The sequence below is a fragment of the Chelonoidis abingdonii genome, chromosome 1 (genome assembly GCF_003597395.2).
Source record: "Chelonoidis abingdonii isolate Lonesome George chromosome 1, CheloAbing_2.0, whole genome shotgun sequence".
NCBI lineage: Eukaryota > Metazoa > Chordata > Testudines > Testudinidae > Chelonoidis > Chelonoidis abingdonii.
In genome coordinates, this window is record NC_133769.1 from 2,335,509 (window position 1) to 2,352,167 (window position 16,659).

General features: G+C 44.4%; 1 protein-coding gene across 2 annotated transcripts in view; it reads right to left on the reverse strand.

Moving 5' to 3' along the window:
• TASOR2 (transcription activation suppressor family member 2) overlaps nucleotides 1–16,659 on the reverse strand; it is a 74,604-nt gene that overhangs the window by 14,191 nt on the left and 43,754 nt on the right. For both annotated transcript variants that reach the window (XM_075063639.1, XM_075063636.1), the window contains 3 exons: nucleotides 13,133–13,676; nucleotides 5,336–9,304; nucleotides 1,661–1,786 (listed from right to left, as the gene is read on the reverse strand). In XM_075063639.1, the coding sequence (XP_074919740.1) occupies nucleotides 1,661–1,786; nucleotides 5,336–9,304; nucleotides 13,133–13,676 (4,639 nt within the window). The remainder of the gene's footprint in view (nucleotides 1–1,660; nucleotides 1,787–5,335; nucleotides 9,305–13,132; nucleotides 13,677–16,659) is intronic.

The following is a 16,659-nucleotide window of genomic DNA, read 5'->3' on the forward strand; positions in this document are numbered from 1 at the left end:
GCTTTTCTCCTCTCCTGTTTGTTGTTGAGAGGATAAATCTGGACCTTAGCGCCAAAATCTGGCGTGCTTAGCTGAACCTCCAAGCTTAATTACCAGCTTGGATCTTATCTCAGCTGCCACCAATCAGGATTCCTAGAGTACCGGATAAACTCTCTGGTCTCCCCAAACCTTTCCCTGGGGACCCCCAACTCAGATTCCTGAGCCCAACAGGAATAGCCCACTTCCTTCTGCTCTTTACTTCCTCCAGAATTTCCCCCCTGGGGATATAGAGATTCCCTGCTCAACCCTTGAACACAAAACAGAGAGGAGGTTACCTCCCCTCCCTCTCCCCCCTCCGGTCTTTCCCTGAGAAGATTACTCCTGGCACAAATTCCTATCTCTTCCTTCACTAGGGAAAAGAAAGTCCAACCAAGGTTTTAAAAGAAAGTTTATATAAAAAGGCAAAAGAAACCATAACAGATCACTGCCATTAAGTGAAAACACAGGCTATGCTAAAAGAAAATATGATAATTCACCTATTAAAAAAGATAATCCAATTAAAATTCCAGCAACTCCCACACTTGTAAATAACAAAATACAATAAAACCTTTGCTTTTCCTTTTTACTCACAACTTAGGACAGAAGGTAGAAAGAAGCTTGGAATAGAAAAAAAATCTTCCCTCATACGAGAAAAACCAGGCAGAACAAAGAAACACCACCCAGAAGTTTCTCTCCCTCATTTTTTGAAAAATCCGGTTTCCTGATTGGTCCTCTGGTCAGGTGTTTGGTTCCCTTTGTTAACCCTTTACAGGTAAAAGAAACATTAACCCTTAGCTATCTGTTTATGACAGGGACACCCTGACTTTAGCCCCCCTGTTCCCCCCCAGCAAGCAGGAGTCTCGGGGAACAGCTCCAAGGCAGAGGGCAGGAGCAGCACATGGCAGTGGGGGAAGGGACAGCTGCAATTGCTAGCCTGCTGGGCAGCTGCTGCACAGGGAACTTAGGGGAGTGGGGAGCTGATGGGGAGCTGTCGGTCCACCCTTGCTCCAACCACCCACCAGCTAGCTCCAACGGGCTGCTCTTCCTGCAAGCAGTGGACAAAGCAGGCGGCTGCCAAACAACGTTAGAAGGGAGCGTTGCACAACTTTAAACAAGCATGTTCCCTAACTGATCATCCATGTAACAACGAAACAACATTAACCGGGGCGCCTTTAAGTGAGGAGTTACTGTACTTAGACTTTGCAGTGATTGGTGCTGCTGGAATGTGGATGGGATCTTAACAGGGGCCTACGAGCCAGGAATTCCTGTGTTCTAACCCTGGCTCAAACTAGTTTACTGTGCTGACTTGGAGAAGCTAACCCAGACTGGTGCCTTCCCTGGTTTGTACTGACTTTTGAGTTCGCTAGCTATTCTGTGATCTAAAGTGGAGCAACGGCAGTGAAAGAAATGGGCCCTCTGTTCTTGTTTTTTTTTACAACTCCTTAGCCAAGTACCTTGCGTAAGTATTAGGTTAGCTTTAAACTGCGACATCTTTAGGACATCACCAATAGGTATGCAGACACGAACAATTAAAAATAAAACTCTGGATAGGTACAAAATTAGAAACCTGTTTAAAAATGGACTGTCGTATTTAGAAATGGCATTTTCAGTTTTGGCACAAGAAAGATACTTCTGAACCTACTTTATGAATATGCAAAGATATGTCCTCATTTCTAATAATGACAATCAGTCTGTCTGTCTCCAGGTGTTGTGTTTTACAGAAATTCAGAGGTTCAATTTCAGTGTGTCCACCTTTCTTCAATAAGCTCTGAAACACAAATAAATCATTGCAATAAAGTAAGAATATTTGTATGGCCAACATATTTACACCTTACCAAAAATAGGCCATTTAATATGATTTCCAGTTGAGTATGAAAATGATGATTTATCTGCAAATAACCTGGATATTCAGACCCTGGATATGCTAAAGCCCAGCATGAAAAATAAATCTTGTTTTGTTTAGTTACTATTAGATAGGGTTTCTTCCCAATTCTGCAAACAAATTTATATAAAGTTTGAACTTATATAGTCCAGGCTTGTTTGATAAGAGTACCAGTCAGGACTGGAAAAAGTAAGCTATTTTATCAATATGCCTAATGCAGGGGTTCTCAAACCGGGGGGTCAGGATCCCTTAGGGGGTCGCAAGGTTATTATATGGGGTGTTGCGAGCTGTCTGCCTCCACCCCAAACCCCGCTTTGCCTCCAGCATTTATAATGGTGTTAAATATTTTTAAAAGTGTTTTTAATTTCTAAGGGGGAGATCACACTCAGAGGCTTGCTACGTGAAAGGGTCACCAGTACAGAAGTCTGAGAACCACTGGCCAAAGATGTATTTCTGTTATTGATTATTTTGTTTTTAAAATAATCTAATTATCTGAATATTCAACTTACTCTAAATATCAACACAAAACTTTAAAAATAAATTGACCACTTACTCAAACACCACACAGGCAAAGAAAGAATAAGAAAAAATGGCAAGCATTTTGCAGTGGACTCTCCCTGTGCCAACCAGTTTGCAGTGAGGAGAGATTCAGAACGGCCAGCACCTATATCATTTCAACTCATCAGCAGAGCAAAATCGATTTTCGTACTCTAATATACTCTTGGTTAGATAAACATCTCGATCTGTATCTTATATGGGCTCTCAGGGAAGTATGCTGCAGCCACAATGCAGAGAGTAGATGACCCAGTATTGAGACAGCAAACTAGCTGATTTAATTTTACATTTTTTAAAGTTTCCGTTATAGACAAACTCCACCGCAGAATTAAGTTGCTGACGTTAAAAAAAAATGCACCCAGTCAATCACCTACATAGAAAAGCATGAGTAAGCAGATGGGCTTTCTACCACGCAGTGGAAATCAGCTTGGGGTTCTGTCAGACTAAGGCCATGTCTACTAGAGTAGGCTGGAAAACAGATACACCTTCCTGCGTAAAATGTTTCATGTTTGACATGTTTATTTTGTCCCAGTGTGGGACAAAAGGCCAAAAATGCAACATTTTTCAGGGGAAGGGTTTTCAGGAAATATGCTCTTTCAGGAGCACTGAAACAGAATGTTTTGGCTTCCTGGCTGCCCACTTGTAAGACACCTGTCAACTACACCTGTGAAATTCGCAAGAGCTTTCCAGGTGCCTGCGGGAGAGGGAGAGAGTCTCACAGTGACATCGCCTGGCAGCCCTCCAGGAAAGCCTTTGTCAATTTCACGTGTAGAAAGTGCATTTGACCAAAACCTTGCTGTCAGGCAGCTGGGGAGCCCTTCTTTTGATTTTCCCAATGGAAAAAAAGTCTCTTTTTTCCTCCTGAAAAACTGAAATTTTCTTGTGGAAAATTTTGGTTTCGTGAAAAAGCCCTTTTTTTGGGGTCAGAAAAGGCACAACTGGGAGCACAGAGAAGGCACTGGCACACACCATTGTTTTTGCCACCTGTTTTCTAGACCAGTTCAGAGCTGGTCTAGACAACAACAGTGGTAAAGATGCCAGTGACTGTCTACACTAGCTCTGCAACGTTGCTACTTCCAATGCAGCTGAAACTGAGAAATTTCCCCCCAAAACTCTAGATAGATATAGTCTAATTGGGGAAACAAATTCTAGTGTCAAAGACCCCCCCACTGAAAACCACCTTACAGTAGCACACAGATGTTCAAAACACTCGGACTCACGGCTAAACTCGGCTATCAAATCAGGCACAGTGAGTGCACGGGGAGACTTTGGCAAACCAGTAAAGTGCCTGAAACCACTATGGCTTATTGTTAAAGGCAGCCTAGTCAGCAAGCTGTAAATTGGCCATTCAGCAATCTCAGCTTGACCAAGGCAGGAGGAGGGGCAGTTTTGGGGTGCCTTAGAAAGGGCAGCTTGACCCCATGTCCTTCCTGATAAGAATTGTGTTGAAGTTGCTGATACATGCATTTTAAAAGAGCAGGATGTACCCCAAGAATGTCTATTGGGGTCTCAAGGCTGCAAACTCCGGAAAAACCCACACCTGGTTAATCAATAATCAGAAGGAGCCTCTTGCTTGACCATTGGAACTGCTTACATTACAAGTTTTCTTTAAGGGACATGTCAGTCTATTCCTAAGGTATAAATAAGGGGAAAAGGTTTGAGATAGTGGGACTCTTTTTGGACTCTCCCTCTGGATACATCTTGTGGTCCCCACCAGCTGATGGAAGATTTGGCCCCTGGAAGCCTACCGCTGTGTGAGAGCCACACTCAGCTTTGGTAATTATCAAGGGTTGGGGGTGTTTTATTAACCTGTTGCGGACGTGTGTAAGTGCTTGAGACTAAGTGAAGTTTAGCTTTAAGTGAAAGCACTCTCGTGTTGTCCTGTTTGTGCCAGCCATCTTATCAGTTGGACGGCTGTGTCTCCCCTGATTTATTTCCTGACACCACCTCGCACAGAGTAAAAGTTACCAAGATCTTTGGGTTGAAAGAACCCCAGGTAACACGAGAGAGGCCGGTTTCTCAGGTTAAACAGGAATCAAACCATGTACTGTAAGGTTTTTTTTAAAAGCACCATCATAAACGTCTTGAACTGTGATTAAAAGCAAACAGTGCAGTCTATGGAACACTGATGCAATGTGCTCTTTGTGGAAATAATTGGCTACCATGTCACCAGAGCAAGTAAGCAAAACCTAAATCAGAAATAGTCCTAGTTGTGCCAAATGCAAACAAAAAAAGGCATTTCAAGCCAGAGAAGCCACCTGAGACTCCAGGACAAACAAGGAGCCAGGATTATTCCTAAACTGTGCAAAGGCAGAGCAAAGGCTGCCTCACATTCTTCCCAGTATAAACATTTTCAAAAAATTATGAAGCATACACTAACGACTGCCACGGTACAGCCTGGCAAACTCAAACTGTAGCCATCTGGCACATGGTTTTGTGTGGTTTGCCAATTTTCTTTACTATTATGAACAGAAAAAATCTGAGGAGCTGTATTAGCCTTTAATGCCTGAAGTCCACCTCTTTTCTTCGATCACAAGTGAAAATTAATAAGTGATCGCTGATCCTAGTTCCTCTGTGTATGCATCACTAAACTAATACACACTTTGGCATGATTTGGTTTGAATTATGGCTCCAGAGAGCCAAGACGAAGTAGCAGAGGGTGTTACTGATCAGGACTGAAATCCCCTACAACTAACACAGCAGGAAGATACTGCAGGTCAGCATTAAGAAGCATTGGCCAAATCGAGTGAGGAAGCTTGCATAGAGACCGCCTGTGTCATTCCTGGCTCAAGCCACTGGTACCAGTTCAACATTACAAGAAGCGCCAAGATCACTCACAATTTTAAACGAACTAGAAAGATTTAGAAATTGCCACATTACCTTCGTTCTCACAAAGAAAGGATCATCTTCTGTTTCAACCAGGTAGAACATACATGCATTTTTGCAAGCCTCTTTAACAACACTTTTCAGTCTGTAGTGTAGAGTGCTGCATAAGTCACTAATCATGTTCTCATAGGAGGCTGTTCTTTTGGGAAAACTTGTGCATTTTTTCCTTTTGCCTGCAGACTCTTCTGAGGTAGTGCTCTGACCTCTTCCTTTGTTACCCGCATGTACATTGTTCAACATCACCCTACTGAACTCAGCATATTCATTTAAAATGACCGAAATATCCCCCCGGGATTCTTTTAGTTTTTCATCATATTTTAACTTGCCGAGATGTAAAGGACTAGCATAGTGATGGCCCTGACTTTTGACTTTTGCAACATTTCTTTCATTGCTAAATTTATCCTGCCATGGCACAAAGAGAGGTGGTTCAGCAAAATCTGTGTATATATCATTTCTCAGGTGCCAACTTGAACTACGCTGCCTTGTATCTGAACGCACAACTGTTACCAGAAGGGGGCTCCTACTCCTGGATGGTGCATTTAGACTAGGGGCTTCAGGAGCCTCTCTCAGGGGCAAAGTCTCAGCCATTACCTGGGCAGAAAACTCTTTTGGAAAGATACTGTTGGAGGTAGAAAGTCGTGATTTCTGGCTCTTTATTACTTGTTTTAGCTTATAACTGAAACGCAGACATTCCATATCTAAAGTGTTCTGGGTAAGATCATCAATAACCTTCCAGGTCCTAGTCAATGAGCTTATTAAGTCAGATCGTTCCACAGAATAGTCATGTCTCTTTGAAGACTGTAATGGTCTAGTTTTATCTTTGTGTTTTTTGGTAACAACAAAGTTTGTATAATCCCTCAGAGTGCCCTGATCATCTTTAATGTTGACAAAAGGGGGCACATATCTATCATCTTCTCTAAACCCAATGGGCCAGCCTGACTCAGCAACTGAAAATCTTTTGTCTGCTTCCAAAGAGTCCCAGTCATCACTCTTCCAGTTTTCATTCTCTGAGCTTATACATGAATCATTGTAATTAGTCCTTGTAACTGCTGTTGCAGGGATCGCACCAATGGCTCTTGTACCACAGGAGCCCCTAAATTTAGCTGTGGGAGGTACAGTACCTCCAAAGTACTCCTGGTCAGAGTCTCCAGAAAAAGACTCATATGATAAACTTTCAAAAGTCAAATGCACACCTCTATCTTTGTTAGGGAATTTTGTAACTTGGCTGGCCAAATGTTCCTCCAAAATATCCTCGGTATCACTAAGTTCCAGAGTCTCTCTAGAGTCTGTGTGTGCACATAATGTAGGCATTTGAACAGAGGAAACAGGAATTTCTTCCCTAGTGACATCGGAGTCGGTTTGATGTAAATCAGCAAACATATTAGATTCTTCCATCATACAATCACTCTGCAATTCTGTTATTTCACAAACAGAGCTCTGGTCATATGCTTCTGCGAACTGTTCCTCCTCCTCTTCTAAGACAGACGCAGTGCTCGCAGCAGGGCTAGTGCTTCTGAGATCAAATTCCTCACATGATGTGGGTTCTTCTTTGTCATCATTCTCTACTAAGTCTGCTACTTTGCCGACAGGGATTTCATGTTCTAAAAACATGTCTTTTTTCGCTCGTTCTGTGTCACAGGAACCTGGGAAGTCTTCCACAGCAGAAGAAGCTATCTCCATCACAGCTATTTGATCAATGTGGTCAGAATTCATACTTTTGGAAAATACTGGATTCTTCTCACTTTGCTTCAGTGAACTAGTGTGCACATCTGTCTCTCTGCTGATGGGGATACTATGTGGCTGAAAAGCAACAGCAGTCAACAATTCTGGATTAGTACAAGTGGGCTTGTCAGTTGGAGAAATCTCTTCCTTACTCCCCAGTAAGTCTGCTCTTTTACCTACAGGGGTTCCATGTTCAAGAAATTTGTCTTTCTTTGGTCGTTCTGTACAACAAGAACTTGAGGAGTCGTCCCCAGGAGACAAGGGTGTTTGACTCTCAGAGATGGAGCACATTTCTGTAACATCTCTTTGATCGGTGTGGTCAGAAGTAATATTTTTGCAAAGCACCAGATCACATTCACTTGGATCTAATATGCTTTTGGGCAGTTCAGTCTCTCTGCTAATAGGGCTGCCATGCTGCTGAAAAGGAGAGTCAGTCATCAGTTCTGGGTCAGTACGAGTGGGCTCGGCAGTTGGACTTGTCTCTTCCTCACTCAAAATAAGACTGTGCGTATACTGATGGTTTACCACATGAATTTGCTTCAAGTCCAAATGTTCTTTAGCAAAAGATTTTTCATTATCCACTGATAAGATACAAGCTGATTCTACCGATTTGCAAAGAGAGGCCTCATTTTCTCCATGTGTAACAACCATAGTTATCTGGTTTAATTCATCATTACATGGTGACTTTTTAGTAACAGAACAGACTCCGGTATTCTTAAATTTGTCACAGCTTTTCTCAGCTTCAGAGTCAGCTTCCAAGTGTGTATTTTTAAAGACTAGGCATGGGCTTTCACTTGCTCCTGAAGATTTGTTCAGCAGCTCGGTTGTGTCAGTAGAAGGGTTCTTTTGCTCTTCTTGAGTTGCTGTATTGCTTTGTACTTGATTTGAGTCTTTAATACTCAGAGAAGTGTAATCAGCAGAATCACTTCCTCTGTCTTCCTGAGAAATGCAGCTGTCCTCTACTGAATCACTTTGTGCTGATGACTTAATTTCTTCAGCTGGTTGGACGGTGATTTCTTGGTTCTCTGGAAGTGCATCTGCAGATTGTTTTATTTCATCAGAAGGTACATTCTGGACAGGACTTGCACCAGGTGATAATGTTAGAGTTAATACACTATCAAAGGGTTCTTCCAAGTCAACTGGACTGACTGCTTTGTTCTCGTCAGGTATGCAAATTTCCTTAGGAAGTACTAAATTGATTGGATCCTGGTCCATATCCGCATCATTAATTTCTTCAGCTGGTTTGACAGTGACCTCCTGGTTCTCTGAAAGTGCATCTGCAAATTGTGTTATTTCATCAGACGGTACGTCCTGGACAGGACTTGCACCAGGTGATAATGTTAGAGTTAATACACTATCAAAGGGTTCTTCCACGTCAACTGGACTGATCGCTTTGCTCTCGTCAGGTATGCAAATTTCCTTAGGAAGTACTAAATTGATTGGATCCTGGTCCATATCTTCATGTTCCATATCTGCATCAATTTCTTCAGCTGGTTTGACAGTGACCTCCTGGTTCTCTGGAAGTGCATCTGCAGATTGTGTTATTTCATCAGAAGGTACATCCTGGACAGGACTTGCACCAGGTGATAATGTTAGAGTTAATACACTATCAAAGGGTTCTTCCAAGTCAACTTTGCTCTCGTCCGGTATGCAAATTTCCTTAGGAAGTACTAGATCGATTGGATCCTGGTCCATATCTTCATGTTCCAGATCAGCATCATTACTTTCAGAAAGTGCTAAATCAATTGGTTCTACATTTATACTTTCATAGTCAAAATCTTCCTCCTCCTCTTCTCCCTGGTTTTCTAATGGATCATATGATTCTCTCCCTTTTCCACATGGGCTATCGTGTTCTGTGCTCTTCATATTCACTTCTAATTGAATTGCTTCACAGAGACGTAGTGATTCATCACCACCAACCTGGCAATTGTCTTTATCCTCTGCAGAGAGAGTGATGCTGTCCAGTGTCTTTTTTTCCTCGGAAATGACAGTATCATCAGTAATAATCACTGGCTGCTCACTTTCCTGGTTCTCTGTAAATTCAGTCTGTGAAAACGCAGAGTCACTCTGTGAAACTTTACTTAAATCATGGGCCTGATGTGCTTCATCGGAGTCATCAGTGGAAAATTCTTCAGGTCTTATCCTTGTGTTGCTGGGTTTACCAGAAGGGCTGCAGGTAGAGCTACTGATGGAAATTACAGGGTCCAGCAATTCCTCTCTTTCACTTCTCTCTTCATCAACCTGAAATTACAAAGTTCGAAATGTAACTACTGAGAAAGGCAAATGTAGGAAGAGAAACATTCTCCAGTTGCAGAGAACTATCTTTTTAAATCCTCAAACTTTCATAAGCCAATCTTGTTTCAAAACCCTAGAGAAAGGATTTTAAATTCACATCCTAAATGTTTTACTGCCAAATTTTGTCCTCAGAATAGACAGATGAGCCCATTCATGTCCCCTATCCTTCCAGTCCCCCCTCAAGATCTGCTTCTTCTGTGATACTTATAGGATATTGGCAGCTAACAACATCTAGGGAGATCGCAAGGAGGAATTCCTGGTTTTCTGTTTTGTTTATTTGTATTTTAATATTTATTTTATATAGAACTGCCTTGAAACCATCTCATGGTGCATATAGCTAATTTAACCTCACACTCTTATCTCTACCACCTTCGTCCTCTCTTTCCAACCTTACTCTTGCTTATTGGGTCTAGTCTTGAATTAGATTGTAAGTTCTTTGGAGCCTGGAACTGCCTCTTACATTTGTACATCATCTAGCATAATGGATTCCTGATCCCAGTTATGGCCTCTGGGTGCTATTTCAGTACAAGAAATAGTGAAATCAACAGACACTGTTCACATTAATCTGAGAGCTGAATTTGGCTGTAAAAGCTCTGATTTTTGTCCACGTGGGGCTTGTTTACCTGGTGGGGTAATGGACTCTCCAGGGAAGTGAATTCTAAAGCACATTAATGTGTTGTACATTAATTGGTCTGTGTAGAGCCTGCTGGTGCACTTTAAGGCAGTACTGTTTCAAACAGCACTATGATAAAGCACACCAGCAGGGTCTAGACGGACCAGTGAATGTGCAACGTGTTAGTGTGCTTTAGAAATCACTCCCCTGGAGAGCTCAGTACCCTACTATGTAAACAAGCCCCAGCGGATAAAAGTAGTATGATGTAGACCCAGCAAGGTCTACACATTGTATGGACCAATTACCGTGCCCGGCCCCTGAGCTCCCAGCCGGGAAGCCTAGTCCTCAGCCCCTCCCCCACAGCCATGCCACCATGCGGGCTGTGCTCTGGCCCGCTGCTCCCGCTGGGCAGCATGGGGAGTGCAGCTGGCTCTAGCCAGGTGTCACGTCTGTGAGCTCCTGCTGCTGGTAGGGGGCGCGAAGCAGGGGGTTGGGTAAGGGAGCGGGGGATCCTGGGGGGCAGTCAGGGGGCAGGAAGTGGGAGGGGGTGGATAGGGGACAGGGAGCAGGGAGGGCTGGATAGGGGGTGGGGTTGCAGGGGGTGGTTAGGGGCAGGGGTCCCAGGAGGGGGCGGTCAGGGGACAAGGAGCAGGGGGGTTGGATGGGTTGGGAGTTCTGAGGGGGGCAGTCAGAGGGTGGGAAGTGGGTGGGGTCGGATGGGGGTGGTGGCCAAGCTGTTTGGGGAGGCACAGCCTTCCCTACCCAACCCTCCATACAGTTATGCAACCCGTATGTGGCCCTTGGGCCAAAAAGTTTGCCCACCCCTGCCCTAGAGAGAACCCCACCCAGACATAACAAGCTATCACAACCTCAACAGTTAAACCACTCTCCCCACTCCCATCCCCACCCTCCAGCCCCAAACACCTCTGCAAACAGGCAGCCCTTGCAAGGGGACAACACAGTCCCGCTATTTTGGACCGAGGGTGAGTGAATTCCAAACACAAAGGAATGGAGACTGCCTGGGCAGAGTGCTTATGAACAGAAGGGGACTCCACTGGCCGAGCACAACACGGCCGTATCCCATGGGCAGATCGGGTGCCTCTCAAGTAAGCATGTCTCAAGCCACTTGCAATTTTGTCTCAGCAATGAATGAATGAATGACTGAAACGCCGGTCAGCTTGAAGAGGCACTGCAAAGCTTTTTATTTTTTTTTTTTTAAAAGTACGGTTCATGATCCTGAAATCAGTATCTGCAGACTAAGAAAGGTACCAAAAATGTCACCCACGCGCCTTCTGTCAATCACTTCCTTCCTCATTTGTCAGCCAGGTCATGCATTCATCAGGGTTCACACTGCTTCAGGTGCAACAGCAATCAGCTTAGTTAGGGTCTAAGCAATGAAAATAGGGGTGAACATGCTCCCAGCCTCTGCCGAGGTGTCCGTGATGTCAGGAGATGCTCTAGGAGAAACTGAAGCCTGAATGGGGGACTCAGCTGCCTGTCAGGTGTTCTCTAATCCCAGTGGATTCCACTTAACAGAATCCTGGCATTAGCAACTTCTGCTTAATGGCAACTTATTGCTGGGACCCACCCCCAGGACCCCATCCCAGGAACATCAATGATAATGGAGTTTGGATATTGGCACTGGCATGCTGCTTATGAGCAACATTTTTTTTTTTTTTTAAGAATGCCCACACTGCAGCCAGGCTTGTGCAGCTGCACTCAGGGAAGGAAGTGCTGTGACATGCCTGATCTGGTTGCCCTCCTCTCTCCCCACCCCCGCAAACCTGCCTGCAGCTGGCGCTTAGGCTGTCACAGCACTTCCTTGTGGGCTGCGACCCGGCAAACCTGCTGGCATGCAGGGGCCCCACTGGAGGTAAGGGGCTGTGGGGAGGGCTGCAGGCTGGGAGGGGAGGCAGTGGGCAGGGCAGTGGTAAGGGAAGGGCGGAGGGTGCAGCCTGGATACCAGAGTACCTCTCCTTGCACTCTCCAGGCTGCACCCTGAGCTGGGATGGGCTGGGCCCTGAATAGTGGAGAATGCAGGGAGAGGTAGGATGCAGGCCCCCAGCACCCCTGCTCCCCGTAGAAAGCCCAGCATCTGGCCTCAGGGCTGGTGCAAGGATGTTTCGCGCCCTAGTCGAAACTTCCACCTTGCGCCCTCCCCCGTCCCCGAGCCCCCGCCCTGAGGCACCTCCCCTGCAGCAGCTCCCCCCTTGCAGCAACTTCCCACCCCCCACCCTCCGCCTTGAGGCACCTCTCCGCCCCAGCTCACCCCTGCCCCACCTCCTCCCCGAGCACGCCGTTGCTGCTTCACTTCTCCCGCCTCCCAGGCTTGAGGCGCCAATCAGCTTAGGTGCCACAAGCCTGGGAGGCGGGAGAAGTGAAGCAGCCACGGCGTGCTTAGGGGAGGAGACAGGGCAGGGGTGAGCTGGGGCAGGGAGCGGTTCCCCTGCATGCCACCCCCCGCTCACTTGCTGCTGGCGGCCCTCCCCACGCTCCTCTGCCCCAGCTCCTTCCGCCCAAATGCCGGCGGCGACCGGGGTGGCCGAAGATCCGGCCACGGCGGTCACTGCCGAAGAAAATGGCGTCCCCCAAAACCTAGCGCCCTTCGCCTAAATGGTTGCACTGGCCCTGTCTGGCCTGCAGCTCCCTGCTGCTGCCCTGCCTGTAGGCAGGTTTGCAGGGCTACAGTCAGGGAAGGCTCAGCCCTGTGTTTCCTTCCCTGACTGCTTCTGTACAAACCTGCCTGCCACTTATTAGCAACTGCTGGATAATGGCAACTTTTTGCTGGCAACAGAGGGGTTGCTAATCAGTGGAATCTACCGTATGATTAGCTCCCACCTGCAGGGCATGCTCAGAGCCTTCAGGACTCCTCACATTCCTCCCCATGCTGTTACCTTCCTCTCCATCAAAAGCTTCACTGTTGTGACAACATTCCCCTAACAGGTATGGATACCCTACTTCCAGCTCCCGTGCACACTGGTAGTCTATGAACCCAGCAGAAGGAGCACAGGTCACTAGTGTGGGAAACAAGCCCTCTTGTGTCCTCTTTTTACATTACTTAGTATGGGCCTTAGAGGCAGGTGCTTGTTACGAACACTCCTTGTGTCTTCCCAGTGTTGTATTTCTTGCATTACTGTACCAACTGAAATCCATGATCTTACCTTATTGAACGCATGGATGATATCTACGCATCCATCGATAATCACCTCTTGTGGCCCATCCTTCAAAGGCGGGCTACTAGGATCACGGCAGTCGTCGTTTGAAAAGCTCCTTGTGCAACTCGTGGATGACGGTTCATCACAAGAAAGCAGTTGCTCAGAGGAATACGATACTGTGCTGTGGATACTGCTGGAAACCTGATTGACCTCAGACTGAGAATCTGCAGGACATTTTTCCAAGCCGAAAGCTCCTTCACAGTCATCATTTAATTCCGAAGGATCCAGAGTAGTGCTGGAAGCCTGATTGGCCTCAGACTGAGAGTCTGCCGGGCACTTTTCTAGATCCAAAGCTCCTTCACAGTCATCACTTAATTCAGAAGCATCCAGACTACTATTTATTGATACATATTTTTCAGGGTTACTGTGTTCTACCACCTTTCTCGTACTGCTTAGGAATTTGTTTGGTTTGCTATAAAACAGAGCTACCCACATGTGAAGTATAAGCTTCATTTCTTCCACATCATCGGGCATATCAGGGTCCCAGGGCCTGGAGGGGAAAACAAATACACTTAATTTCTCTAGCTGGTTGTGCAAAACTAATTCACATCAGCTCAATGGATTCAGAACCCTCAAATGCAGGGAGTTCGTAGCAGAAGTCTAAATTATAAACGAGGAAGTTGTTTGTTTTTGTTTTTCCTTGTCTGGAAAAGGATGGAATTTGTAGCCATAAATCAGTGGCTATAGTGTCAGATTTTCAATTCACTGGATGTGGACACCAGCCGAAAGGAATCTGACCAGAGTCTCGTCGGCTGCCGTGCTCCCTGTGGGGAGCCCGGGTGGCAGCCCAAGCCAGGAGCCTGGGTAGCAGCCTGGCTTGGAGCTGAGACCTCCCCAGGGGGAGCTGGTTTTCTTGTCAATTTCACAGCCCCAGCAGAGCCATGAAATTTACAAGCTAACCAGCAGGCAATTTAAGGAACACAGTCATGTCTACACTAGGGGTAGGCAAACCATAGCACATGTGCCGAAGGTGACCAGTGAGCTGATTTTCTGTAGCACTCACACTGCCCGGGTCCTGGCCACCAGTACGGGGGGGCTCTGCATTTTAATTTAATTTTAAATAAAGCTTCTTAAACATTTAAAAGAACTTATTTACTTTACATACAACAATAGTTTAGTTACATATTATAGACTTATAGAAAGAGACCTTCTAAAAATGTAAAAATGTATGACTGGCACGCAAAACTTTAAATCAGAGTGAATAAATGAAGACTCAGCACACCACTTCTGAAAGGCTGCCGACCCCTGGTCTACATAGATGCTGCCTCACCCTAACTACACCGACACAAGCCCTACGCCTCTTGTAGAGGTAGAGTTATTATTAGGGCTGTCAAGCGATTAAAAATTTAATTCTGATTAATCGCGCTGTTGAACAATAATATAATACCATTTATTTAAATATTTTGGATGTTTTCTACATTTTCAAATATATTGATTTCAATTATAACACAGAATACAAAGTGTACTGTGCTTACTTTATTTTTATTACAAATATTTGTGCTGTAAAAACACAAAAGAAATAGTATTTTTCAATTCACCTAATACAAGTACTGTAGTGCAGTCTCTTTATCATGAAAGTTGAACTTACAAATGTAGAATTATGTAAAAAAAAACCTGCATTCAAAAATAAAACAATGTAAAACTTTAGAGCCTACAAGTCCACTCAGTCCTACTTCTTGTTCAGTCAGTCACTCAGACAAACAAGTTTGTTTACATTTGCAGGAGATAATACTGCCCTCTTGTTTACAATGTCACCTGAAAGTGAGAACAGGCGTTCTCCGGGCACTGTTGTAGCCGGCGTTGCAAGATATTTATGTGCCAGATGCGCTAAAGATTCATATGTCCCTGCACATTCAACCACCTTTCCAGAGGACACGCGTCCATGCTGATGACGGGTTCTGCTCAATAACAATCCAAAGCAGTGCAGACCGATGCATGTTCACTTTCATAATCTGAGTCAGATGCCACCAGCAGAAGGTTGATTTTCTTTTTTGATGGTTCGAGGTCTGTAGTTTTCGCATTGGAGTGTTGCTCTTCTAAGACTTCTGAAAGCATATTCGACACCTCGTTCCTCTCAGATTTTGGAAGGCACTTTAGATTCTTAAACCTTGGGTTGAGTGCTGTAGCTCTCTTTAGAAATCTCACATTGGTACCTTCTTTGCATTTTGTGAAATCTGCAGTGAAAGTGTTCTTAAAACGAACAACATGTGCTGGGTCATCATCCAAGACTGAAATACATGGCAAAAAGTGGGTAAAACAGAGCAGGAGGCACAGTATTCTCCCCTATGGAGTTCTGTCAAAATTTAATTAACACTTTTTTTTTTTTTTAAACAAGCGTCATCAACATGGAAGCATGTCCCCTGGAATGGTGGCCGAAGCATGAAGGGGCATACAAATGTTTAGCATATCTGGCACCTAAATACCTTGCAATGCTGGCTAAAAAAGTGCCATGTGAACACCTGTTCTCACTTTCAGGTAACACTGTAAATACAAGCAGCAGAGAATCCTGTGGTACCTTACAGACTAACAGACGTTTTGGATCATGAGCTTTCGTGGGTGAATACCCACTTCGTCAGATGAAGTGTAAATAAAAAGCAGGCAGCACTATATCCCCTAAATGTAAACAAACTTGTTTGTTTTAGCAATTAGCTGAAAAAGAAGTAGGACTGAGTGGACTTGTAGGCTCTAAAATTTTACACTGTTTTGTTTTTGAGTGCAGTTATGTAGCAAAAAAAAAAAAAATCTACATTTGTAAATTGCACTTTCACAATAAAGAGATTGAGTTATGGTACCTGTATGAGGTGAACTGAAAAATACTATTTCTTTTGTTTATCATTTTTACAGTGAAATATTTGTAATAACAATAATAATATAAAGTGAGCACTGTGCACTTTGTATTCTGTGTTCCACTTTAAATCAATATATTTGAAAATGTAGAAAAACATCCAAAATAGGTAATAAATTTCAATTGGTATTTTACTGTTTAACAGTGTGATTAAAACTGCAATTAATTTTTTAAATCACAATTAATTTTTTTAACAAAGAGTCTTATGGCACCTTATAGACTAACAGACGTATTGGAGCATAAGCCTTCGTGGGTGAATACGAAGTGGGTATGCTCCAATACATCTGTTAGTCTATAAGGTGACACAGGACTCTTTTCAGAGTAGCAGCCGTGATAGTCTGTATCCGCAAAAAGAACAGGAGTACTTGTGGCACCTTAGAGACTAACAAATTTTCTTTTTACAGGACTCTTTGTCACTTTTTACAGATCCAAACTAACATGGCTACTCCTCTGATTCTTAATTTTTTTGAGTTAATCGTGTGAGTTAACTGCGATTAATTGCCTAGTTATTATGTTGGTGCAGTGGGGCCCTTACACTGTCAGGAGCACGGCTGTAGCGTAGACACTGACAAAGTTAGGTCAACATAAGCTGCCTTTTGTCAACCTACGTCTGTAGTGTAGAGCAGGC